Consider the following 27,989-nt stretch of genomic DNA (forward strand, 5'->3'; position numbering starts at 1 on the left):
TATTCTTAGGATCCCCTGGTCATTGGCAAGTAATTGCCATGCAGTCCCCCTCCCTTTCTATTCCGATGTGGGCGACTGATCCCCCATTTGAGACGAAATCCATTCATAATGGATATTAATTGCTGTCATAATTTTTGATGAAATAAATTGCAGTTCGCCTGCATGGGTCATTGCTTTACTTAAGAATACTTTCTCTGGATCTTCCTGCTAAAGAAACGAGATTGAACTTTAGAAGGTATGTGAATTGTTTCGCGGTCTATCTTTACAAGCAATAAACTCTCTTGCAGACGAGAAAGAAGCAAACACGAAAACCAGTTGTCTTAATTGTGTATTGCATTCAGCATTGTTTTCCTTTTTTAAGCCAATATAGACGAGTCTGATCAACACGTTGCTCTTGAACTTTTTGAGGATCCAACTGCCCCTCTAAGGGACGCCAGAGGGATAACCAATGAGCGGAACCGTCTGTGTTACGCGCTTGTAGTTCCATACAACATAACACTCGAACTGGGTGTGTATATACACTAGCTAATCACAGTTTATGTTTAATGTTTTAGCTCACTCCTCTTCGTCCTATTTTCTGATCTATTTTGATGAGTCACCACGTTATTCAAAGTGAAATCATTATTAGGCGAGAGTAAGATAAAATAATTAAAGGACTATTAAAATTTTAAATTCAGCCCCCTGAGTTTTTTCTTTTATTTTCTTCTCCTATTTTAAAACTAATTTTCTTATTGTAACCGATGAAACATTTTCACAAGAGAATCCTACCGCTAAAAATGTCATTCTTAGCGCAATGCGGGTGTGGGAACAAAGCTCGTGCTTAAATTTTGTGAGAAGAACAACTGAAAAGGACTACTTTGAGTATTTTTTAGTGTCGTCGTCTATTTTTATTTTCAAAGGATGTACACGAGGTACCTCACAATACTTATAAGAGGGAAAAGAGAGGGCAATCTTTGGGATCTAAAGGAGAAATTTTGAAAGACACCACGGGCGTTTAATGCTCCGTATTGATTGCAATTCCAAATTAATCTTGCAGAAAGGATTGTAATTTTTTTTCTGTCATTGCACTCGTTTTTGTATTGCGAAGATGTTGGTCATGTGTTGGACGTCAAGGTGGAAAGCGGCAGATAATACTGGCCAGCGGTTGCTGGTATCAAGGAACAGTTGTTCGTGAAATGGGTGAGTGACATCTATCATGGATAAAAAAGGTTACATGCCAAGCTGCATTGTTTCAAAGGTCGGTGATTGTAAGGATCATTATGGTTTACAATGATCGTGTAATAATTACTAGGACTTACTAAGCGAACAAGTCTAAAAAAGAGCCTTCAATGAAACCCCCCATCACATTAGTGGCAGTGATAATTTTCGTGCATTTCTTTAGGTGATAATGTGTGTGCACAATCTTTTCTGTCGCACTTGATTGCTTAGGCGTTCGAAATTCTCGTAAATGATCCTTTGATTGTCCTTAGTACAAAACGAACAAACGCGCTAGGTGCATTGATGAGTTACGTCAGCTCATGGAAGTTAGAGAAATTGCGGTATTCTTATCGTGTCAAAAATTTAAAAAATATTTGTGTATTCGAGTACAAGAAAAATTGTCTTTAACAACCAGGTACAGCACTTCTAAACGAAGACAGGCATGTCCTTTTACACATGGAAAAACACATACTACTCCTGTATCAATTAGTTTTTGATATCGCCATCTGTTGGACTTTTTCTAAAGTAATATTTGGGCGCCAACATAACTTTTTAACTAAAGTTTTTGCTCAGATCGGACATCATTCGTAGGAACGCACACGGATAAGTTTTCACTTCAAAAAGGATAAGTAATGCAGCGATTACTGGTATTTGTCTCTCTTACGGCTTTAGATCTAGTGTACGGTAAAGGTAAGTGGCTCTGAAATAACCTGTCTCCTTATTTTTTTCTTTTCAGGACGTGTTGGTAAATCTAGGTATCTCTTTCTCACGCGTTGCGCTTTTTCTCGAGAGATTCAGAATCGAAGAGGAAGCTTACTAGCTATAACCTTTGGAAATTGAAAAGAAAAATAAACAAACAAACAAAACTAGAGCCTTCCAATAGTTGGACATGTCTTTTGATTTTGCCTTGGATGTAATAATTCATATGGAGTTTAGTCGATAAAAATTGTTATTGCAATGTTTGTTGAAGCTATTACTATCATTGTCAACCTCAAACTAAGTTTTTTATCGCCATTAAAACATTTTATCTCAGTGTAAATTTGGTATGCCAGTCCAAGAACTTAAAGCATTACTTCGATAACTAAGGTAATATCATTAAGCAAACAAGCTACTTATTATAGCTAAGTTCAGGTAAAAAAAGAGAAATTATACATAATGTGGACCCGTATCTGACGAATCATTCACCGACAGCTGATATTTATACGATTCGGTAGACGGTGCACGGTAGAAATGGAAAAGGTACCAGTTTTATGACGTGCTTGTTTAGCTTTCAACCACCGACTTGAACCATCAAGGAAACCCTTGAACTATTGGTGATATACCAGTACAACACCGGTCCAATAAGATTCTGTGATCAGGGTAAATCTTTGGAAATAATTTTTTTCCACCTCATGTTATGAGGCAGACTTTCGCGTGTAATGCCTTCAAATAGAATAGTAAAGAAAAAGAAAAACGTTCCTGGGATAGAGTCCACCACCGCACCCAGAATTTACATGTTTTTGGGTATACAAATTAGGCTGCTACAAGGAACCAGAACAAGAAATTAACACGCCTCATCTTTACAACAAAAAAAGGCTCTGACTACAAATAAATCCCACATACTTAAACGGTGCAGGTAGAATTTAGGACAAAAAAGCTAATTCTGTTTGCTGCTCTTCGCAGAGGATGGATGTGTTACCTTAACCGATGGAGACAAATCTTTCAATGGGGATATCGAATATGTCCCCATGAAATGGTTTGAAACGCCCTCGGTTGTTTCTTTAAGTCCAGGTATTACAATTGTTTAGCCAACTACGCCAATTCTATATAATGGGACGTTTTCAAAACGTTAACATTCAACTTGGAGTGTAGCATATCTTTATCTTCTATAAAAATAGTCCTCCAACAATATCCAAAGTGTGATTAGTCTGTTGGGAAAATCCTTCAAACAGCTGTTGTCCGGGACAGAGAATCACCCTTCAACAACCTGATCGATCTGAAGTCAGTATCGTTTACCAGAAAAATTTCTGCTTGAGAAACCGGGGTGAAACATTGAGCCGTCTTGATTTCTATTGCCTTGTCTTTGAGGTACATAATGTTGTGCTATTCCCCCTCCCCCTCCCCCTTAAACAACAAATCTAATCTAGCGATCAGTCAGTATATGAAGATGACTTTTCCCTTTCCTTTTTTGCTATTGTTTTTGTTTTGTTTTGTTTTTTTATGAGAAGCATGTACAGGTGAAACAGCACTTGGGTTGGAAAGTGGTCTCGTTACATTCCAGCAAATGACGGCATCCTCCACATTCAAGAAAAATCACGGTCCATCTAACGGAAGACTCAACCACGCGGCTGCAAATGGAAAAACAGGCGCCTGGTCAGCTGGGGCTAATGATGCAAACCAATGGCTTCAAGTGGATTTTGGAAGAAATGTCAGAATTACAAAGCTCGCTACTCAAGGGCGTCAAGACTACGATCAGTGGGTGAAGACATTTACTCTCTCATACAGTGTTGATGGCAACCCTTCTTTTCAGATTTACCAGGAGAATGGGGCTGAAAAGGTCTGGTGAAGTACATTTTGCTTGATGATCATTTCAGTCAAACATAATTTCTAAATTTTTGAGCATTAAAAGTCTTTTAAAAGAAATACAATCAAGTTGAGAATTTGCAGCAAAAATTTAATTTGAATTTTAAAAAAACAAACTACGGAATTGAGATTAAAAAAAAAAGATATTTAAATCAAAATTCTGATTGAAAAAAAAAATGCTCGTGTTTTCACGAGAACCGTAATTGACTAAAAGTTGAGAGCCAGTTCTTAACAAAAATGTCATGACTGCTTCTGCAGAGGTACAGACAATTTTTCTCCTCGTTTGCCACCTTTTCTCAGGTTTTTAATGGAAACGCAGACAAGGACACCATCGTGAATCATGTACTAATTCAGCCAATCATAGCCCGGTCCGTTCAAATAAAACCAAAATCATGGAATGGTCATATCTCCATGAGAGCAGAGTTTTACGGGTGCATCCTTTCAGGTAATGTCTGAGGTAGTTTGTTTGATCGACAAGATTCACCTAAAACCCAGCTAGTAAACGCACGTTTGACTTACTCGCATAAGGTAACAGTTTCTCTTTTTCGTGGCGGATTACAGTAGTGTATAGCGCGTCTTTTTTGATCGTGGCGTTGATGTGTTGGTCTCAATCAATAGAATAGATTGTGTTGGCCATTTATAAAAACAATGGTTTTGTACTTTATGGGAGACCTTTTTTTTAATTCAGCTTAGCTTTTGTGAACTACTGAGACAATGTTTTGTGAAGTTGCAAACAAAGCCTATTTATACAGCCACTCAATTTTAAAGAGGGAAGAACCTCTAGAAAGATTTGCATCGACTTTGTAAAGAAAGAGTTCTTAGGATCAACTGTTCAGTTCCCGTTGTTGGTTGTGCAATAGACCGATACCAAGTGTTGGGCCGAGTGGTGCACGTGGATTTCGTAAAAGAGCAACTAGAAACAAAGAAAAAGGTAAACTTTGGAGACTCCCAGGAACAGACTAATGGAATCGAGCTGGCAGTCATGGCGGATACCATTCATGTGAAGGTGTGTTTGACAATTTTGTACTTAAGTCTAGTCAACGCTACAATAGGCTCCTGAGGGGCTTATCAGTTATTTTTTGCGTCTTCTAGTTATCGGGCTTTTTGAACGTAGGGGATTATCAAAGAGGCACTTTATTAAAATTAGCTGAGGGCTATAATAAATATTATGCATATTATACATTCCTTAAATTGAAAACCGACGACTTTGAACTTGGAGATAATTAACTTATGAAAACATGCAGTTAGAGATCAGGGAGACCCATTATGATAGTTACAAAAGTGTGGAAAACCTTTTTGGTAAACAGTTACTCCATAATTACATTACACACGAAGAACTTACGTGACAAATAGGAACGCATGAATTAAGAGCGATAGTCTGTAACTTTCGAACTTTCGTCGGCCACTTCATTCCGTCGATTTGGCTGAAATTTGGTATAAAGTCCTACTTTAGGGTCCTAATCACGAAATGGATATTAATAAGTTTCAGTTATTTTTGCTTGCCAAAAAGACGGGAAAGTGCACTTGTTCCGCCCATACTTGCCCGCCAATATGGTGGATTGAAGGTGATCTTTTGAATTCAACTCGAGTCCTATCGTAAACATTTCTCAAAATCTCGTGATATCCGTGAAACGATCTTCCCTCCCCTGAAAAACATGGCAAATGTCTGGTTTTAACAATATATGATCCCAAAGTTTTAAGGTCGCTTTAGGCCGCCTTGAACAGTGAAAAATTTACCCCAACTTAGTAACTGAATATCTCTAATGTTACCTCGATCCAGGAGTTACCATTTACTGTGAACAACGTTTGTTCATAGATGAACAGATTTCATTAACAAAAAAATGGGGGAAATGAAACGGTCACGGAAAAAAATTATCAACCTGTAATGACCTGGCTATGTTTAGGACCTGGTCCTAAAAGCTCTTAAATTACAGTTCGAGGCGGCGCAAAACGACCTTCAAACGTTGAGATAACCTGTCATCAAAATCTGCCATTTCCCACATTTTTCCAACAAATTTTAAGAAAAAGGGTAGATCTTTGTTATTTATTTAAAGAGATTTTAGGAAATCTTTACGACAGAACCGGAGTCGAAGTCATAAAAACACCTTCGATACGCCATGTTGGCGGGCAAGTATGGGCGGACTTGGGCGGCTTCATCGATTTTTTGCCAAGCAAAAACAACTGGAACTTTTTAATACCCATTTCGTGGTTAGGACCCTAAAATTAGCCTTCATGCCAAATTTCAGCTAACTCGGTAAGGTAAAGTGGTCGCGATTTTTTTAAAAGTTCGAAAGTTACAGACTATTGCTCTTAATACCTATCAATGTGTTGATTGATTTGATGTGCAGTTATTCTAAATTTTAATCTGTGATCGATGATTTTATACACAGGGAGACATTAAAATGCGTGGCACCAAGAAACTGACAATGTTCAGCCGTAAGCTTTCATTTGTGAAAGGAAGTAGGCTAGATCTCAGAGCTCCAGATCGGCCACAAAACTTTAAAAACCTTGAACCTGGCGCTGATGGAAAGGATGGCAACCATGGTGTAAACGGGACCATAGGTAAAAAGATGGCTTTAAGAGCAGTTCGAAATCTCTGTTCTTATAATGAGTGTCATGCAGGGTTTCAGTACCAAGGATGCTATGGCAACTTGATGAACTTGAGAATTTCACAACAGAACTAAATTACAACAAGACTCAGTTAAGAAAAGTGACATTTGTTCCAGTAACCATTACTAATCTTGACAAAGATGTCGACGATTTCATTTATTATTAACTTATTCTTGGTATTTTAAAGTAATATTTTTTTACTCGGTAAACATTTTTCTTTTGATAAAAGCTAGGTTTAATTAACGATCTTGCGTATATTTTTTAAAAATATTTTGTAAACCTTTTTAATAGAAAGGTTGAATTAGTGATTTTGTATATTTTTTTTAGAAAATTTAAACTACGTTTACAAATAAAGTATGTATGTATGTATGCAGGTATGTATATGTTAGAAATGTGCTAAAAAAAACTCGTTTGTGTGAAAATAGTAACAATGGCAATGATCTTGATATTGATGGTGATGAATCCCTTTTTTAGAATCTCAGCTGTCGTAAGTTCTGCTTTTTTAAAGATATTTCTTCCTTATTATCAGTGGAGATATCAGCCCATACTGTCGTAGGATACATCAACATCATAACTAACGGCGGTAATGGAAACAAAGGCCAAAATGGCGCGGATGGGAGGAAAGGGGCTGACAGCATGGCAAAGGTATAAAAATTATTATATGTTTGTTTGTCCTTATTTTGTCCGATGTTTTCGTTATTTGTTACGAATGAATACCCTCTACCCGATTATAAACAGAGCCACCAAGATTTCACTGTATCAATGACGAAATCTCGCCCAAAAATTTCACTAGCAAAATGGATGGACGATTCTCACTCAGAAAAGAAAATAGATATAATAAAAATGACCTTTGACTTCCGATGATATAGCCACATCTTTGTATGTTTATCCGTTAGTGACACTTAAGAGTCTTTAGATTCATACAATGGCGAAGTAATTACATGGAAGCTTTTTCCAATTACAACAGGTGTTGGATAAAACACAGTCAGATTGTAATGCGCGAGCTAAGAGGAATGACAAGGGTAAAGTCACCGGGTGTACAGAAAATATCACAGGGACACCAGGTGCCAAAGGAGGAAATGGAGGAGATGGGGGATACGCTGGAAAGTCGGGTTTGTGATGAGTTACCATAGATAAAAAAATGGCCCGCTTGTGTCATTTAAGACTGATTGCTAAACATATCGTATGTCTCAAAACTGTAACAGGGCACTCCAAAATTCCATCATCTCTCTCGACACATAATTCCCTACAAGCCTAAAACTCTCAGCATAAGTTTTAAAACCTCGATTTTTATAGCGAAATGATTCTCGGAGCACAAAGTTTCAACAATAAAATATTCCTGACTTTGCCGGGCGTCAGTTTATCACTTTGGATAACTTCTTTTCACCGTCCAGTTATTTGTTTGTGATTTATTGTTGTTTTTATTGTTGTTGCTTTTTGTTTTGTTTTGTTTTTTTTTTTGGCTCATTCTTTTTTTTGTTATATTTTCTTTATAAATTATTGTTTCGTCCCTGTTTACGTTTTGTTATTTTGTTTGTTTAGCAATTCACTCAATTTTGTTTTTAATAATAATGATAATAATAGTACAGTAAATGGTTTGAACGCGGGGGTAACATGTAATAGTGTAGTTTGATCGTCCGGGTGAGTGTAGTCCTGAGAAGGACTGTTGTCGGTGATTTATGGTGACTGACGTTTCGACAACCTGAGCGGAAGTCATCATTAGAGTCAAGTGAAAAGCTGGTGTCAGTCGAATGTACTTAGTTCGGTTTGTATTAACTGATTGGTCAGTTTTCCCGCGATGTTAATGGCTGTAAGACTTAAGTGGCGTAGGTCAGTCGTGATTGGTCGGTTTCGATCCGTTAGTGAAGTTAGGTCGTTCTTTTCGGTTCGTTTGTAATGTTAATGTCGTGAATGAGTCGTTTGTATGGTGCCGGTAGTGGTTGACACCTGTTGAGACGAGTCTGTTCCAGGTTAATAAACCAGATTTCCAGGGTCAGTCGTTGAAAGTAGTTGGTGCTGTAGGTTACGCATTGCGCAGAGTCCCAGTCAATAGTGTGTTTCGTAAGTCGGTGATGTTCAGCAATGTGGTTGTTGACATCGCTTTCCTCGTCGCTCGTTTATGTTCAGTCAGTCTAGTTGTGAGGTTTCTGCCAGTCTCACCGATGTAGGAGGCGTGGAAGTCGGAGCAATTGATCTTATATACTGCTCCCTGTCTGTTCCTCGGTTCGTCTTTGCTTAGTTAGCTACTGACGTTAGTCAGTAACTGACTTAGTGTGGTAATAGGTTTGTGAGCGACGCGAATATTGAAACCTGAAGCATCATATCCACGTCGCTCACAAACCTATTTCCAGGTTGTCGAAACGTCAGTCACCATTACCGACAACAGTCCTTCTCTGGACTACACTCACCCGGACGATCAAACTACACTATTACAATAATAGTAATAATAACTTGCAAGATTCTAAAGTAAAGAATATTGGCATGGAAAGAATGGTTTAATTTTGTTTCAAAAATGTGCTTTTAAGTGGAATGATATCGAAATTAATTATATGGAGAATGATACATGGGCGCGCGTGGAATTTCTCTTCGAGTGTTTAACTCTCAAGATGAAAGCATGCGTGGAATCACTACAAAAACAAACAATGGGCCTGGTTTTCAATGTACAAAATTCTCAGATTTTGTCCTGGTCCTTACCGACAGAAGAAATCTTTCAGGTACACGGCCAAAATCGGGTTGCACCAAATCTCAAGTGGTCGATTTTCGTTCTCAGCCACAAGATATGCCATTACCCAAAGCAATGGAATGAGTAACTTTCGGTTTTTCGTCTGGTATTTTGGTCTTCCTCCCCTTCTAGTTTGAACGTCACTGTCTGTAAGCGATACGGATTTTTCAATGTACTAGCAGCCATAATCCGAAAAAATTCCGACAAACGACCTTGGATTGAGAATGATGAGGGCTTTGCCGTTCGTTCATCAACCTGACCGAGTGGCACGAAAGTCGAGTGACGTGTCAGCAGCTGACTGGCTATATCAAACACACGTGAAAACATATAGTATTTTTCACGTGCGTTGTTACGGCTTTCCTCGGGGCCGGAAATCCTTGTATAACACCGTAGTTTATTGGATAAAACACGTTTATTTGTGTTGCCGAAACTCTGATTTGTCTAACAACAGGTAATGGAGGAAACGCTGGTCGTCAAACAATCTATTTAACAAGATTGCTCGGGAATATAGAGCTAAAGACGTGTCGCGGAACAGGAGGACAAGCGGCCAAAAATGGAGTTGGTGGAGAAGGTGAAGTTTCGCATCCTCTTTTGCATTTTGAAAACTCCTTTGCACATTCACAAGCGGTATGTCGAAATTTTGCAGTCACTCATCCCCTTGTAAATCTTCTTTAGAGCTACTACAACCAATTCCCAACTATTAGCAGAATTTTTGCGATATGGAGAGATCCCTAGAAACTACGCCCCTTCCGCCAAAATTAAACTACATATTTCAAAAATTTGAAACTGCAAGTTGCCTTAGTTTGGTTCAATTACCATCTCTTTGGATCTGCAGATGAAAATTACTAAGATGCGTTTGAAGATACTAATGATGATAGTGCTGATAACGGATGATGGTGATAATGTTAATTGCTACATAAAAAAATGAATAAATTAGATGAAAATGGAAAGGTTTTTTGTGCGGGTCAAATCTTGACTTCATCTTCGTTTTGAATTGAACATCATCATCACCCTCCTTTTAACTGGCAGGGGGCCAAGGTGGTCTCGGAGGTCGTGGAATCAAATGCAAATACAGCCGGAGATGCAAAATAGTCGGACTAGCATGCAAGGCTGATGGTCAAACCGAGGCTTCTCGAGGACGAACTGGAAATAAAGGTCGCAACGGGCAAAGTTGAGTGTTGCACCTTGGTTACAATTTTTAGCAATACGGTATAATCATTTTTTGAAGAGTAACGGCGTATTTATTCTTTCGCGTAACCTTTCCTGTGTTCCCGAAGATTTTTTATTTATTTCAGTCGATGCTCGATCATTGCGTCATTCTTTGTAGTAAATCTGGTTATTTTTATGTCGCAAAACGAGAAAGTGGCAAAACATATTTTCACCTTTATCGTTTGACCTAGCAGTAACCTCCAAAACTTTTGAAAAGGATGATATAAAATGATCCTAAAATGGATCACATTTGATCCAAAAGTTGGATACCTTTGTCCTAGATTTCCCTCTTTTCTTTATTTTTATTTTCTTTCAGGTTCATGAATACGCCATAAAATACATTGTATCTTGTTTTATTGTTTCAGCCCCTGTAAGCGCTGGTTCAAATGGTAAGGTAGCAGACTCCTTCCTGCAAAAGTTAAATCTCGATCGCAGCCAGAAAGATAAATATCCAGTGGTATTGATAAAGGTGATGACAAGATACGCTGAAGACCTTGTCTGGGTCAACAACACCAGAAATGCGCAAGCAGTTTTTGAGTTTATAGCTGATTTAACAATTGGAAGAGATGACGACCTAAGAAAATGTAAGATGGGTCGGCACATCTACTGACTTTTGAGTTTTCGGATCTTGCATTACCAAAAAATTGCAACCCTGATTACAAATTAAGATGATTCAATATGTTGGATCGATACTATCGGAATTCAGGAATAAACACTTAACACATGATACATTTCCAACCATAGTTGTTTTGATATAAAGAGGATGTAATTTTGTCATGTTAACCCCATGTGTCAAAAAAAGAAAAGAATTAAAAAAAGCAATCAAAAATTGTCTAGTAATTAAGTCGTCGAACAATTTTCTTACAATGGTTAACGCGACAAAGTAAGAAAGAGTGGAGGCTTCAATTTATCAAAACGTTGGCGTTTAAAATGACGAAACAATTTAGAGCCACTGTAAAGTAGAGCTAGGTTTAATTTTCAACAAAAATATAAATTTAAGGTTGAAAATAATGGGCAAATCAAAAAAGTACTGTTTTAAAATGTATTACTGCACAATTTTTGATAGCAAGTGTCCTACATGTAACTTATGCTTACTCTTGCTGAAAAACGCTGGTTCCTCTCAGGTTCAAAAAAGCTAATGATGTTGCTCAAAGCTAATCAGAAGAAGGTTTGTAACTTCAAAACAACAAAGAATGGATCAAAAGTAAAAAAGGAAGATACTGCACCTTCCAACAACTTCTTTGAACTACTTCCTAAGGCAAAACAGCTGATTAAAAAAATCGAGTTTAGCAGAGAAATTGAAGGAAAATGCATTTTTTTTTTCAGTTGCAAAGCGAAGGCTGGGTTTCCTAAACAAGAAGGGATTTGATAGATTTGGAAACAATAAACTATTTGCACCTCTGATGAAATGGGAAACGTTTAAAGAACAACTTGTGCAGATAAAAGATAATGCACAATCATATGAAAATGCCTGTAATGGGATACGGGCATCTATCGAACGACAGGAAGGTATTAAGCAAGTGCTGCAAGCCCTTCCTTTACCAGCCAAGAATCAGGTCCATAAAGAAAAAGAAAGACTTGTGGAGGCAAGAAGGATAGCATTGAGCGAGAAGAGAGCCTACGGGCAGGTACGTACCGCCCGGCTATTCATTTAAGGACCCATTCAGTCAGATAGTTTGTCCGTCAGACAGCCAGTCAGTCTTTCGACTAGTCAGTCACTCAGTAAGTCACCCAGTTACTTATTCACTCGGTCACTCAAAAACAGATGTGCAAAGTTAATCATGCTTTCACCTATACATTCACGTACTCACTGAAAAACACGTTTAGATGTTCAGTCCCTAACCTAGCCCTCAAAGTTGTTAATGTCATCGATGAGTGAAAAAGATGGATGAATACTAAAACGCATGAATGAAAGGATGAGCGAATTTTGGTTAAAATATAAGCATCATTTTAGCCGTTTGTTTTTCATCCTTTTGGGACAGGCCATTACTGAATTGGAAGCAAGCATGAAAAGCTCACTTGAAGAAATACTCGTTCAACTTCCAGACGTACATCAGACAGCACAGTTCAACAAAATCGACCTGTTTGTTGTTCTGCAAGCTTTAGTAGGATTTGTCACTGGTACTAGAGAGAGAGATTCATTAGCATTACTTGGCACTGCTTTAAAAGTTATTGGACATTTTGCTTCAAAGTGCAAAACTGGATCGCTTCAAGACAATAAGGACAAACTCGAAAAATGGCTGATGTTTGGTAAGGAATACGCTGCCTTAAACGACTCTAGTGATCTGGATTTTGACAAAATAGATGTGGGATCTGTACCGGAAGTCATGAAGGTATAAGCCCTCTGTAAAGCTAGATTTCAGCACTTTTAAAGACAATTTTCGACCGGTTGCCATGGGTTTTCTCTAGAATCCCAAAACGCGGTTAGTGTCATTATCTCATTGAAACATGGATAGTGGGCATGAAATGTTCACTTTTTCTCTTCTTTTAGCTGATAAAATTCAAAGGAAATTTTGACAACAAATTTTCTCAACTTTCTTTAAGACTAACCTTGAAATGAACAAGGAAGCACTCACTACGGACCTGGTTTGTATGATAGAGGAGAGGTCACTTCCACGAAACCTTGCAAAGTTCAGGGAACAGATAGAACGATTTTTCATGGCTGGGGGATCTAGAATTGATCTCATAGCCAAGGTTATTGATCTGGACAATGCAATTGGTGGATACAACTTCGATATCCCTAATTTAGAGCAAACATCAAATAAAATAGAGAGCCTGCGAAACTCTGGAGGTAAGCATCGATGGTTGAGTACACGCATACGTACGTGCAACATGCAGAGTGAAGCAGCAGTTGTAGATGAAGACATAGAAATATCCAGAATACAACTGAGGATATAAGATATTCTCCTGTCCAAATCTGACATGTGACATGTTTTTATCACCAAATCAAAAGTGACAGAGTATTTCCTGTTTTAGTGACTGCAGAGTATTACTTCATTACCTTCTGGACTGGGTGCTTTTTCATCGTGGGATTACCCTCTCGTTTGCCTGTACTCCCCAACGTGAGAGAGGTAATGGGAGACTGAAGTGTCTTGTTCAAGAACACAACACAATGAACCAGTCAGGGCTTGTAACTGGGAGCTAATGGGGAGCTCACAAATCATTTAGCCACTAGCTCTCAAGCAGTGAAATGATTATAAAGCAAGGGGTGGGATAATGTTTTTTCGCTTAACGGACGAGACTCCGGGTCGAGCTAGAATGACTTAAAGTTATTATTATAGCTGTAAAAGATTGCATATTTAACAAACAAGGAATGTTTCCTCTCTGTTTTCATTTGGTTCCTTGTTAACTTTGATTTGCAGACTTAGACTCTCCAATCGCTGAGAACATACAACAGATGTTCCTCGATGATTTACTTACTTCTTATCAGCAGATGGAGACAAGTTTCACTCAGAATCTCTATCAGTTTTACAAAGGCTTTGAGTTCCGCTCGCTTTGGAAAGTTGGTGATACCTTAGTCGACTTTCAGCGACGAGCAAGCGAAGCTGCTCGAGGAAATGAACAACTCCGAGGTGTACTGGAACTGACTAATGCTTTACAGGAAATCGATTCTATAGAAAGCAAAGGGCGAAAATGTTTCACCAGATTCAAATATTCAACAAATACACACAAATGGTCTTTTAACAGTGTTGAACATGCTACGGTCAGTAGTATAATAGGCGTATTTGACTTATAAAAGATCCAGTAGTCATAAAGGTGCTGCCTTATGAAATTTTTGCGGAAAAAAAGTCGCAGCGCACAGTGGGAAGATTGGGTTTAGGGTTTAGGTTTTCCTGCACCATGATTGGCTATATTTCCAATGAAAATAGGAAAATATCGCTCTGAAGAAGGACTTACGCTCGAAACGTCACCCTGTAAATTCTTTACGGTGACTAAATTACCTATACTTCCTATTGCATGTTATTTATGGAAGTTTTTAGAGGATAATAGTCAAGTATATGAGGACAGTATATCGTTGTAGTTTTTTTATAGATAAAAATCTCAAACTTGTTAAACAACTCATATTACAATTTCAGAGAGATATTTTCATTATGATTAATGCTCTGTACACTTCTCGAAGTTAATTAATTTTTAAGTATGAAGAGCCACTTAAACATTGTTTTATGAGAGCGGGTTGTCAGTTCAACACTTGACAGTTCTTTGAGATTAAGAATACCGCAAATGTTAAGTCTTCTTGTTTTAGGTCTTCTTGTTGTTAGGTCTTCTTGTTGTTAGGTCTTCTGTTGTCCCCTTGTTATCAATTTTTGTGAGTTTGAGAATGACTTGTTATAACAACGTTGTTTTCCTTGTTTCTCCACCTCTTATGCACTAGCTTTTTGATGATTTGCACAGAGGCAAAGCGAAGTTCACCATTAAGGTTTCTGACAATTGCAAGTCATGCTACAATGTTCGTCTTTTGAAGGTAGGAAAAATGTCCTTTACTTCTAAGAGCCATACATCGATGCCGTATGGCTATGACACTTAAAAGACGACTATGGCTACTAACATAACACATATTTGCTTTGGTTTACTAGTTTTGGTCTTTATTTTCTTAGCCTTGTTGTTCTGCACGCTCTTTAACCTTTTTAAACCATCGGGTATTATCATGCTATTTTCTTATTTGTTTATTTACTTTCAATTGGACACTGCTCATTTTAATTTCAACCCTCATGGTCATCATGCTACCTTGCTTGATTTTCATTGTTTTGTTTTGTTTTTGTGTTTGTTTGTTTTCTTTCTAGTACTCGATATTACAGCCCATTCTATTTCTACCGCGCTGCGTCTTTTAATGAATAGTTTACTCAGCTCAACGTTTGCTAATATTAGGTTTTGTACACTCTAAGTTGTAATTTGAAATTGTATGGATACATATAAAGAGGTTTCCGTCGCTAGATTTGAGGGAAGCCATTTCGCCGGGCATTGAGATGTGTTTGATCTTGTTCAATATTTTCTTTAGTTTTACCGCAAATAGTAGAAGGCACGTTGTTTTGGTTTTCCTTTTAGTTCTAGCCATCAAGCAACGCCATATCACATCGCATTGACATGATATCTTCATCACTATCATGCTGTTATCATGACAGCTACTATCAAAATCATGAAAGCAAAGTTATGCGTTTGTATCCTCTTAACTGCTGCGTGCGTGACCTATTAGTGATTTCATTTGTTAGTGCCTTTCTATCCTATCAGTGAGAAACACGAATTGTTCTCATTTCCACCGTGGCTTGGTAGTGACGCATTTGATCTCTCTGCGTGGTTTTGGAACGATGATTGATCAGTCAGCAGCTTTATCTTTATTTTCCATAGATGTATGTTGAACTCTATGGAGATGAAACTCAAAGGGAAAACAACTTTCCAGCAACTGTTTATCTAAGACTGCGACATATGAGTGCCTCATTTTTTCGAGATGGAAATGGAGAAGTGAGAGAATTCCGACAACAAAACATGGACGTTTGGAGAAAGTTTGAATTTGACCGTTTTGCAATTACAGATACCGCCAAGTGCCAAGCAGAGAAGAAGAAGGGCAACAGTAAGTATTCACACATTGATTGACTATCAAAGAATTGTTCCATGCTTAGCGTGTGTATATCGAGTTATGGACGCATGCGGAAAGTTTGGAGAGCACCAGAGGAGCGTACCAGTTGCTCGAGCAACGCCGCCTCGAGCAACTCTAGCTTCTTTCCAGTGCCGGGCAGTGATACTCTAAAAATCTCGTTTCTTATCGATTGGACGTAAGAAAGTATTCTTTAAAGATAGGCCACTAAATTACTTAGTAAGCCTTTACGGTATCGGTGTGCTTTTTAGAGGATTCTCTATACTGCCTGGAGAAAGACGATGTTCGCTTTCAAGCAATGTGCTGCCATTACCTTAGTGATTCCCCGTGTCAGGACGTGCTGCTTGGAGCAGAAGAGTGTCAGAGTCCATTTGGATCTTACGAGCTGACTATACCTGTAGATGAAGACGTGGATTGCCGACCAGACAGTTCACAGTTAACAAATAAGAACTGCAAAGACTTTGACGTGAGTTTATTTATCATTGATATTGTGCTGGGAGGATACCTTACCAATATTTCAGTGCTAATCTTGTGCTTACCGTCTATTGCAAAAAGTACCGAACAGTTTTTGAAAAGTTGAGAACGTTTCTCAGAGGGCACGGCAACGAATCCTTCAATCTGATTGGCTCTTAGTGCGGTCCGTATTTTCTTATCTCTACCCACGGGCAACGATAACGCTTTCGTGAGTCGCCGAGTACATCCCTACCTTCGTTGCCATTTTTCCTCCATTTTTCCATCTCGTTTTGCCAGCTAGGCAGTCAGTCTTTTAAGCAAAGACATCAGTCACCACCTCACGCCGACAAATAACTCATTAATCCTCTCTTTTCTCCCTCTCAAATCACTTTGGTTGACAGAAATATATTGGTTTAAAAATGAATTTGTATTAGCAAAAGTGTCATTAAATCGGTTGACGAGTGGCCTAAGACCTGTTTGTAATTAATTTTAATCCTAAACAAAAAGTACCTGGAAAGTTAAAACGTGAGGTATTTGGTTACAATTGAATTAATATATGGAAATTTCATTCATTTAATATCTGAATTCTCTCAAACAACTTGTTCGTAGTGAAAGGGCGATCGAAATTTTAAGCTCTACAAAGACACTTTCGGTGAGTCTTTCCAAGTCCGTTAAATTTAAACATTTGTTCCGTAAATTGCACAACAGAAACTGAAGGAATTCAATGAGAAAAAGCCGCATGAAATCCCGTTGTGTCTAGTTGAAATGTCTCATTCGAATTTAGTTTCAGTGGAGAAAAGATCAGATTTACACACGCCATTGCAGTAAACAAACGAGCAAACTCTCACAACTTCAAAATCAAAAATTTGAATTTACTTACAATAACTTTCATTACCATTTACTCACTGAACAGAGGTAAATCTTCGTACATGAAAGTGAGTAATACTTTCCGCAAGATGGTTGACTGCTTTTGAAGAAAACATTATCGTGACAGGCCTTGCCAAACTAGTTCCGTTGTTTTTCCAAAAGTGTATATGCGTTTTCTTTGTTACGCGCTCTCTAACTGACAGTTGTCAGATTGTGACAGATACTAGTAAAATTTTTTAAACTTTGTTGGAAACCTTTTAAATAACCTTTATAATTACGCAAATGGAAATGTTTCGGTGAAGCTTCTCTCTTTAATTTGCATTACCTCTATTTTAACTACCATTTACTCGCTCAAAAATTGTTCAGTTTATGGAAGATCTTGCTGTAATTACAACCCCTAAATCATTCGGGTTCTTTTGGGAAGAATTTCGTTAAGTTTGTTAAAAAAAAAGGTTATTCACCAACCTAGCTCGGTCCGTATTGGGAAAAACAGTGCCCTCTGTCTTGAGTACCGCCCGATACCGACCTCCAGGCTGGCGAATAACATATATCTATACTTCACGATAAAACCCAGCCTATACTAGTATTGTAGAGGATAATATGACAGCTACGGCCATGACTGAAGTCTTTATGTAGGTGTAATCGCACGTGACCGAACACAGAAGCGAGAACACTCATTCTCAGCCTATTGAAATGACCACCCGCACATGTATTTCAATATTTTGTTCGTAAAGGGAAAAATCACTCTGTAATAAGAATGACCTTTATGGCAACGCACTAAATTCATTTTTTATCATGGAGAGAACTTATAATAGAAGGGTTAAGTCATGGACTTTTAGTAGTTTTAGCAAATAGATTATGTAGAAGCTATATTTTTTGTACATGTTTTATTCTTGATGGACACATATCTTACATGAGCATCCAAATTCTCGTCCTTCTTTACTTGTTTCCCCGATTTATACCTCTCTCCTATTTGTAGTTAATATACTTATTATGGTGTTTTTTTTTTTTTTCACAGAGGAGCGTCTACACAAATATGAACGTATGGACACATTATTTATACTGGTCTGACAGATACCCAACCGGACCGAATGATGAGAAATGCGCCAGTCACTCAAGAGCCAAGTCTAAAATTTCGGTATCTGAGCCTTCCCCAGCTTTAGAGCCCGAGGCATTAGACGTCACAGGAAACAGAAGACAGATGCTCAATTAAACGTTTCTGATAATTACTAGGAGGAAAAAAGTGATACAACTTCTCTACTGGTATTTGAAAATAAGGGGCATGGAAAACAAGGAATCTTTACCAAGGTTTACAGTGGGTGTCCATCTCACACCTGACCATCTGAGCAAATCAGAATATTTGTCAAATGTCATAATTTGATATATCGAAAAAAATAGTTTACGCCGAATTGGTGGCAAAAGGAGTAAATGGTTTCACACCGTTTTTTGTGAGATTCAATAAAAATTATAATGATAAAAAACAAACTAATAAAATAAAAAACACGTTCTTCATACTGCCTAGGGATCGGTTATTATTTGTCGCTCGGGGGAAGGGAGAGGAGTCGCCCAGGGGAAGGGGTGAGGAATCAGAGGCGTTTGGTTCTGTTTACGATAAAATTAAGTTGATCCCCCCATAAAGTTCTGTAGTATTATCATGATCCTCTGGTCAATTGCAGGTCCTTTTTTTACTCTGATGTTGGCGACTGAGGCCCTCTTTGACCTTAGCCTGTGATCCCCATGTGATCCTACGCCACCCGTACTCCGGGGATAAATTAAGACTGGTTCTAAAATACACACTTTCACATCCTTTCCCTATCACTCGGGCAACTACACCCATTACCCACCTATATAGTCACAATACATATCTTTACATATTCAAATCAATAATTGAAATCTATGAAAAACTGTTCTCATTGTTCTGCGCTGTGTATATTGTGTTTTCCAAAGAAAACGAATGTCAATAGCATTATTCGGCTCCAAAGGTTGATGGACAAATGAAATATTTATATATTTGAGCAGGCCTCACACAAAAGCCAGATGCATCACAACCATTTTTACACAATTTGAAACAGCAAAATGGCCCAAATTGCTCTTCTTGTTTTAACTGCTTTTTCCACAATTACAGCCACTTTTCCATTTCCAGAGGAAGGTAAGTGGTCTCTTACAGACCGGTCATCCAAAAGTTAGCGCTATTGACTTTAGATCGAAAGGTGCAGGTCAAAATAATGACAGGGGTCGCTGAATTTTTTCCTCTTGAGTCAGAATTTCTACCCCTCCGTAGAGGAGATATAAAAAAACAAACCAATTGTCAGAGGGTAAAAGTGATTCTTTAGACATGCCTGAAAAAATCCATCCACAATGGGTGAAATATTAATTGCTGTCATAATTTTTGATGAAATAAATTGCAGTTCGCCAGTAATGGTCACTGCTTTACTTGAGAATACCTCTGTATCTTCATACTACAGAAACGAGAATAAGTTGTAGAGGGTATGCGGGTTATTTCGCAGTCTATCTTTATAAGCAGATAAACTCCCTTGCAGATGAGAAGAAGGCAAACACGAAAACCAGTTGCCCTTATTGTGTATTGCATTTAATTGTTTTCCTTTTTTTAAGGCAATACAGACGAGTCTCTTCATGAGGGCGACATCAAGCTGTCGCCTGAGCAACACGTTGCTCTTGAACTTTTTGGTGATCCAACTGTCTCTATAAGAGACGCTAGAGGGATAACCAATGAACGGAAACGTCTGTGGGACACCCTTGTAGTTCCATACAACATAACACTCGAACTGGGTGTGTATATACACTAGCCAATCACAGTTTATGTTTAATTTTTAGCTGACCTCTCTTCGTTCCATTTTCTTGTCTATTTTGATGAGTCATCCACGTTACTCACGGTGAAATCATTATTTGGCGCGATTAAGATACAACAATGAAAAGACTATTAAAATTTAAAATCCATCCCCTTGAATTTTTTCAGTTATTTTTTGCTCCCATTCTTAAACTCATATTCTTGTTGTGACTGATTTAACATTTTCAGAAGAGAATCCTACCGCTAAAAATGTCATTCTTAGCGCAATGCGGGAGTGGGAACAAAGCTCGTGCTTGAAGTTTGTGAGAAGAACAACCGAAAAGGACTATATTGAGTTTTTCAAAGGAGGCGGGTGAGTTTTTTTCTATTAAGTCGTCTGTTTTTGTTTTCAAAGGATGTACACGAAGCACCTCGGAATAGTTATACGAGGGAATAGGGAAGGCGATCCTTGGGATCTAAAGGAAAAATTTTGGTAGACACCTAGGATGTGTAATACTACATATTGATTGTAATTCAAAATTAATCTTGTTAAAAGGATTGCTAAGGTTCTTTTTTTTTTTTTTTCGTAATTACACTTGTTTTTGTTTTGCGAAGATGTTGGTCATATGTTGGACGTCAAGGTGGAAAGCAGCAGATTTCACTGGCCAGCGGTTGCTGGTATCAAGGAACAGTTGTTCATGAAATGGGTGAGTGACATCTATCATGGATAAAAAAAAAGGTTACATGCCAAGCTGCATTGTTTTTGAATTTTTTTTGCGTGTGTGTAGGACACGCTCTGGGATTCTGGCACGAGCAGAGTCGTCCTGACAGAGATGACCACGTGGAAATTGTTTGGAAAAATATACCAGAGGGTAGGGTCGATCACATCAAATCAATTATTTTCAGTTTCCAGTACTTTTTTATGACTACAAGCATCTTAATTTTTAAGAAGTCAACTGCAATGCATCTTTCCTGTTCTCCTGTTCCCTCCTTCACTTCTTCCTGGTCCTCGCCCCGCCCCCTATCCTCACTCTCCTCCTCCCCAATTATTTTCGTGTCCTATCACTTTCCTGTGCCCCTTCCCCTTTCCTCCTGCCTTCTCTTTTTCGTCTTTCTCCTTCTTCGCTCACCTTTCCATCTCGTCCTACTCATTTGGCACCCCTCCCTCGCTTAAACTTTTATGTAAGCACTTCCTACGCCGTGTAACTGCCCTCTTCGTTCACCTTTCTCCCTTCCATTACTCTTCCTCCTAATTCTCTGCATGCTTTTCCACCTCCTTCCAGCCTGAAAGAAAATATTTCATCATTACTCACTGTGGTGAAATTTTGCTTTACCACAGACAAGAAGCACAACTTCAGGAAGTACAACGTATCTAAGATAGACTCGTTGGGGATCCCTTATGACTATCTATCAGTCATGCATTACTCATCAAATGCATTTGGTATCAATGGCTTGACCACTATCATAGCAAAGGATCCGTCCATCGAACAACTTGGGCAGCGGATTGGTCTTAGCCCGCTGGACGTTAGACAGGCTGACTTGCTATATGACTGCAAAGGTCAGTGATTGTAAGCCTTATTATGGTTTACAATGATCATTTAACAATTACTAAGACTTATTAAGTGAACAAGTGTTAAAAGGAGCGTACTATCAAACCTCTATCACATTAGTGGCAGTGATAATTTCGGTGCATTTCTTTAGATGATGATGTAAATAAAATAAATTGAATGGTCAATCTATTAATCCATAAGGTTAAGGAGTCAGAGCTAAAATATGACATTCTCGAAAAAGACAAACATTAAATTCAATTCATCACGTGTATAGGCAGCCGGATTACAAACCTGAACCTATGCATCAGTTGCAAATGAAGTTAATATCTAAGTAATTGGATAAACAAATAACAAAGAGAAATGGTAATCACTAATGATTTGTTTCCTCAGCGTAGTCCTTTAACGATCATTTCGTCATTTTCTCATTTCACGAAAAGGTATAACTACCAGGCCGCCAGCAAATCCCAGTCCTCTGCCACCCCCTGATGGTAAGCAGAAAAATCTTAATGATGAACTTAGTCAACTTATTCTCTTTTAAGCTGATCTAAAATTCTTCCCTTGTCGGTCAGGGCCCGATGACTGCACATTTGATAACAGTCTTTGCGGATTTACCAATATTGATCGCGATGACTTTGATTGGACAAGGAGAATGGGAAGGACTCCGAGTGGAAGGACTGGGCCTGAAACTGACCATACAACTCTCCGTTTTGGTGAGTAATCGGTTCTGTAGCACGTATTCATACATCTACATTCCATGTCCTTTCATTGTCAAAGTCAGTGATTTGATTTTGAAATCATAAAAACAGACAAACAAATGATGGAACAAAAAAAAAAAGTGACACATCGATTCTGTTTGTTTCTCTCTAGAGTTGTAACGATTGTAATGATAAAAGAAAATACTTGTACAATTTCTGCAGGATTTTTCATGTTCATTGAGGCTTCAAATCCCAGGAAGCTTAATGATACGGCTGTACTCCAAAGCAAGATTTTTTTGCCTTCTGGCGAAAGGTGTCTACAATTTTATTACCACATGTACGGAGAAGACATGGGTGCGATACACGTTCTGTATTCATCTGATGCTGGAGATAAGAAGATCTGGGAAAAACAGCAAGATCAGGGAAATCAGTGGCATTTGGCTCATGTCCAGCTTTCTTCCGCGAAATCCCCTTACAGGGTGAGATATCTCTCACCTCTAAGTTTTACTTTGGAAGGCACGAAGGATTTGTAACATTAAGTTATGTTATGAGCCCGAAAGGCCCCCTGCTAGGGTTCCGTGAAGTTTCAGTAGCTTGAAGCTACAGCGAGTCCTTCATTTTTCGAAATTTAATTTTTTTTTCCAATGAGAGTTGCCCACAAATCAACGCGGGCACCATCCCAAATAAGTGTAGCATCAAAGAATAAATCAACGTTGCATCACAAAGGCGGGATACTCACAGTAAAGTGGACTAACTAATTTATCTTTGCTTGACACATTAAATGATCCCATTCTTTCTTAGATGAAAATATTGTTTCACAGAATACTTCGCCCGAAAAGAGTAGATTGAGTTTTAAGTATTAACGTGTACATATTTTTGTTTCCTGGTTAGGTAAAATTCGTTGGTGTTAGAGGAAAAGGCTATCGAGGAGATGCTGCTATTGACGATGTTTTCTTTACGGATGGAAAATGTCCGCGTTAACGAACCTTCTCTCTCGCGTATGTTTTTGTTTATTTTTTTAGTCCCTTTTAGATATAATTTTTTATTGGGGGCTTTTCGCTCAAGTTCGGATTTTTTTTTGTTGAATCATCAGAGAAAAGTAATAGAAATGACAGAGGATTAGTTATATACACAGGTTATTACTCAGCATTACTGAGCAGTTTGTGGAAAAGTTTCATCCAATAAAATCCGTCCGATTTGATATTTGCCAAGTTCAAAATTTGGTAACAAGGAAAAATTTACATAATAAGAATTTTATTCTAATCAATACTTCAAAGTTATAAAAGTGAGAAGATCAGTCTGAGGAGAACATACGTTATAGCTGTATATCATGTCACATAGATATGTAAATAGTGCTTTTCGTGCGTACTGATTAGTTAGTCCAAATTAAATTGATTAGCAAGGACTATTTACTTCCGAGCAGAATGTGCAAATTAAGCTTACTTTATTACCAAACGCTGCATATATTTTTTTTATGTACTTCTTGATTATTTATTTATTTGGAATGTTCATCTATGCTCTCTCTTTCCAGATTTTCTCTGATGGCTTGACGCCGGATAAAGGGGACTTCAGCTGACTTATTTGTGATTTTACGTAGTTTTTGATTAGCATTATATTGCATTTAAAAAAGTTCAATAAACTTCAGAATTCTGATCAGCTCTTTTGCCTTATGTGAAATAAGTTAATCGCAGGTTCGAGGCATCCAAAATTAAGCACACACTAAGGAATCGATGGATTGTCACTCACTTGTTTTGCATGCTTCAGGTTTTTTATGGATTAAAACTGAGCGAACCACGCTTTGCGGGAAATTTTTAGCTGAGGTATTGGTTGACCAAGATAACGATCCTCAGAAGGTGTTTTTGACGGACTGAATTCTTTACCTATCAATTTTTTTTCGCTTTTCAGGTTTTTAAGAAGAATTTCTGCCAAAACTGCAATCTAGCGTCGGAACAGAGCACCACACAAAGGGAACTGAAGTGATTTGCAGAGTTGAATGTCTTCCATATATCAGCTCAAGTTAATCCCCTATTCACACGTACTTCTAAACCAGACGACGATTAGTTTCTGTGTTTTGGCGTTTAAGAGGAAGTTGTGTCAAAATCTTAGTTACCATTCGTGCAATCTCTAAATTTGTAGAACTGCCGCCCGTTAGAAACCTAGAGAAAATTTCTCTTAATGGAACTTATTGAAAGCACGTGCGCGGTGAAGGTAATTAGAATGTCAATATAAAGAAGTTTAACAATAATTCAAAGAAATTATGGAACTTCACAGATAAAAGAAAAAGGAGAAGAATAATTATTTCTTATCACTTCAAAAGCACATCTCGATGATCGGCTACGAAGGAGACTAAACAAAATAAATATCGAACGTGGTGTTTCCCAAAGCATTTTATGGCTGGATGAGATAAACTTAAGCTATATTTATGGCCTATTTTTTAACTTTCCATAACTTTTGAATCCGAAAAAAGAACTTGGAATCCAGATTTTTCTGTTCATCGTGTCCAAGTACTTTAAAAACCCAAACATTAATCCACATTCTTACATAGCTCGGACAAAACATTAAAGCTTGACAAATGAAACGATAAACATCAATAACACCTGCTTTCTGTTATTTTACAAGCAAAAATCAAAAACGGGCAAATATATCTTCAAGATAAATGATTTTAAAATTCGTTGTCTTAATCTTGGGTAAAGGAAAGGGTTTCGTTCGAACTGAACTCATTGAAAGTGTAATTTTCGCCGACTCGAGAAGTAATTTTAAGTACATAAAGTACATGAAATTGAAACAATAGTTAACTTTCAATTCTTTCTTTCCCTCCTTGTGATACCATCAAAATTTAATGGTGCTCCACTAATCTTTGAACAGTTAATTTTAGATAACACAGAATGATGCATCCACTTTATTGGACGGTAAAACTTAAGAGGATAACAATCAAAAATCCAATAAAAGGCTGACAAAAGTTGCTGCATCATCAGGCACGGAAGTCCTAAATTGACTGGGTTTGTTCGGTTTTAGACTTGCAGAAGAATATCGTTAATGGAAGATGTCTTTCCTTGGCTCATACTCATGCTCTGATGCTCCTGTCCCAACTTTTTTGAGTATTATCACCGCTATCGTGGACTCCATCCTCACCATTACAGCCGTCACTGGCAACCTCTTGGTACTTCTTGCTTTCCTACTTGATCCAAATCGTAATCTGTGATCCCGCTTTAACTATTTCGTGGCCAATTTGGCTGCTGCTGATTTCATATTAGGATGCTGTGGACTCCCTCTGTCGGTAGAATACCATATTCGAGAGTCACGATCGGTGAACGTTGAAGCTTTCGATAGCAATCTTCCCCGGGATCATGCAAGGAGGATCATCATATTAATTTCGTGTACAGCTTCATTACTGAGCTTAGCAGCTTTGACAATAGATAGATTCACTGCTATAAACGACCCCTTAGGGTACAGGACTAGGATGAATACTAAACAAGCTGTCATCGTTTCTTTTCTCATTTGGTTCATATCAAGTTGGCTTTCATTTCTTTATTTTTACGCGGGCTATTTAAACTGTCGATTTTTTGTCGCTAATCTAGCTGTTATAGCTACTTTTGCTGTGTTGTGCCTGAATTATTTTAAAGTATTGAAACATTTTAAAGTTCAAGCTGATACTTGGGATGTTTTGCACGATGGCCAAAACCGCGACAACTTGGCGAAAATGAGAGCGGTTAAACGACAGAAGAAGATTACCCAAACTTTAGTGATCACGTTGGTGCTATTTACTTGCTGTTTTTTTCCAGCACTGATATTCATTTACGTGATCAGCTTTTGTGCAAGTTGTTCATGTATTTTTATACATTGGGCAAGGGATTTAAACGGCATTTTGATTAGAGGAAACTCAAGCCTGAACCCTTATGTCTTTGCTTGGAGACTGAAACGTTATCGAACTGCTATCGCCAGGATTCTAAGATGTGGAAAAACTTTGCAAAACAAAAATTGACTTGGCACATTATAATTGGATTTTTCCACGACTAACCGATGATTTACAGTATTAAGAACATGGCAATGAAGCGACTTAGAGGTTTTATAGGTGATTCTTGCGAGATAAAGAAAACAACAACAACCAAAAACTCTTGTCTTGTCAATTCAAAAACAAAAACAATCGAACTTTAATAACTTGGCCGCGCTGAGGCGCGCAAAATAAAGCGTGTGCCACAGCTTGAAGCCGCGTCGATTTCTCTCCATACCTCACACAATTTTCCCCTTTCTTGAGAGTATTAAACTCTTACTTAATTCTTCCAAAATACATTTCACAAAACTTCTGACAATTTCATGTGTTTTATTGGCCCGAAAACCAGAAGTTCGTTTAAGGTATAGGGTAAGGTAGACTCAGTCAGTTGCCAGCTGTTAGTTAATTTCAGATGCATTATTCAACCTCTAAACCGGTGGGTGGGATAGGAAAGGATAGGTAATACTTCGTTAAGGAGAAGGTGCACTTAGAGATGCAGTTGTAAACTTCAAGATATAGTTTGCTTGTGTCAACCATGTTGAGATATATTTGCCGTTCAAGCTCTTTTGAAGAATCTCTTCCAGTCTCCCCTTTTCATGAAATAGGGAAGGCATAAATTTTCCCTTTAATAGTTCAAGTCTTTTTGACGGCGTTTTCGAAAGATGTCATTCTCATCAAAGTGACCAACGGTGTGATCTCTTTGAAACAATTGGATGCAAAAAGACATGTATCGTTGAAAAAGGGTGTGTGTTAGAGGTGAACAAAATTCCTTACACGCAGAGCCTGAATTCTTTTGGCAAGCAAAGCGAAGCTTTTTGTTACATCATTGAGTAGTCATCATGTTTAATATGTAAGTTTTTATCTGCAACAAGCAAACAAACGAGCTTTTCACCTTTCGTGTTGCACATCGAAGTAAAAGGGTAGCTGACGAAGCATAACCGCAGGGCATAATTTACCTTAGAAGCCGAGCAAAAGCTGTGGCGGGATGGATGAAGGTAGTTTGGGATTGTGACACACGCATCCATTTATATCTAAGGAATCGCTCGTTTGGATTGAATAAACGTTAGATTCATTAAAAAAAAAATGTAGTCACATCGAGATTTCTACTTTTATATTCTTTGTACCAAACTTTTAAACTGTGAGTAGAAATTTTATAACTCAACTAACATAATTTTTACCGTTGTATTACATTTAATGACTGAAATTTGTGAAACGATAAAAATAGATATAAATCTAATCTAAAAATATTGTAAGGGTTTCCATATATTGCTGTTGGAAAATGAATGGAAATAATATATTACCATAGGCCGTTCAGTAAAAAGTTATTATAAACAAGTTGATCATCTTCTCTTTCTTTTAGCAGTCTTATTTTACAGGTAAAATTTGGATCTCCTTTTCTTATTGTGGTCGTGAATTTGACATGGAGACAAATATTTCTTCGTAAACTACAATTTGTGGTTAAATATTGAATTATTTCCATTATGTTGCGGAGAGCTGTTACAATTGCGAATGTGACGCTTGCGACGAAAGACGAAACTTCGAGGGGTGTTGCTAAGGCGTGTTTGCTGAGTGTCGCTGATGTCGGGACTATTTTACAGGTCGTGGTAAAACCACGAAAACCAAGATGACGGTTAACGGTGTTTATTCAGATCACGAAGACAAAGACGTGCCTATGTCGATAACGCGATTAAAATAACAACAATTAACGTAAATTAACAGAAACAAATCATAAAGGCTAAATTAAAACTACTCGAG

At 37.9% G+C, this 27,989-nt stretch overlaps 2 protein-coding genes and 1 pseudogene across 2 annotated transcripts; all 3 read left to right on the forward strand.

The window, feature by feature from the left end:
• The first annotated feature begins 2,873 nt into the window (after positions 1 to 2,873).
• On the forward strand, positions 2,874 to 18,423 carry LOC131788695 (uncharacterized). The gene is made up of 18 exons (XM_059105783.2): positions 2,874 to 2,967; positions 3,405 to 3,733; positions 4,060 to 4,204; positions 4,620 to 4,765; positions 6,150 to 6,321; positions 6,899 to 7,014; positions 7,337 to 7,481; positions 9,543 to 9,662; positions 10,121 to 10,261; positions 10,666 to 10,884; positions 11,627 to 11,928; positions 12,283 to 12,633; positions 12,845 to 13,091; positions 13,663 to 14,003; positions 14,673 to 14,762; positions 15,644 to 15,866; positions 16,142 to 16,356; positions 18,229 to 18,423. Exons 1-18 carry the CDS (start codon positions 2,925 to 2,927, stop codon positions 18,421 to 18,423), a joined length of 3,540 nt encoding a protein of 1,179 aa, XP_058961766.2. The 5' UTR covers positions 2,874 to 2,924.
• Positions 18,424 to 19,286: 863 nt separating this feature from the next.
• On the forward strand, positions 19,287 to 23,224 carry LOC131788696 (meprin A subunit beta-like). The gene is made up of 10 exons (XM_059105784.2): positions 19,287 to 19,359; positions 19,824 to 20,000; positions 20,248 to 20,371; positions 20,614 to 20,705; positions 20,787 to 20,870; positions 21,338 to 21,556; positions 21,986 to 22,036; positions 22,118 to 22,258; positions 22,466 to 22,722; positions 23,135 to 23,224. Exons 1-10 carry the CDS (start codon positions 19,287 to 19,289, stop codon positions 23,222 to 23,224), a joined length of 1,308 nt encoding a protein of 435 aa, XP_058961767.2.
• Positions 23,225 to 25,286: 2,062 nt separating this feature from the next.
• Positions 25,287 to 26,225, forward strand: LOC131788697 (histamine H2 receptor-like; annotated as a pseudogene).
• The last annotated feature ends 1,764 nt before the right edge of the window (positions 26,226 to 27,989 follow it).

Source organism: Pocillopora verrucosa, chromosome 9, assembly GCF_036669915.1.
Source record: "Pocillopora verrucosa isolate sample1 chromosome 9, ASM3666991v2, whole genome shotgun sequence".
Taxonomy (NCBI): Eukaryota; Metazoa; Cnidaria; class Anthozoa; order Scleractinia; family Pocilloporidae; genus Pocillopora; species Pocillopora verrucosa.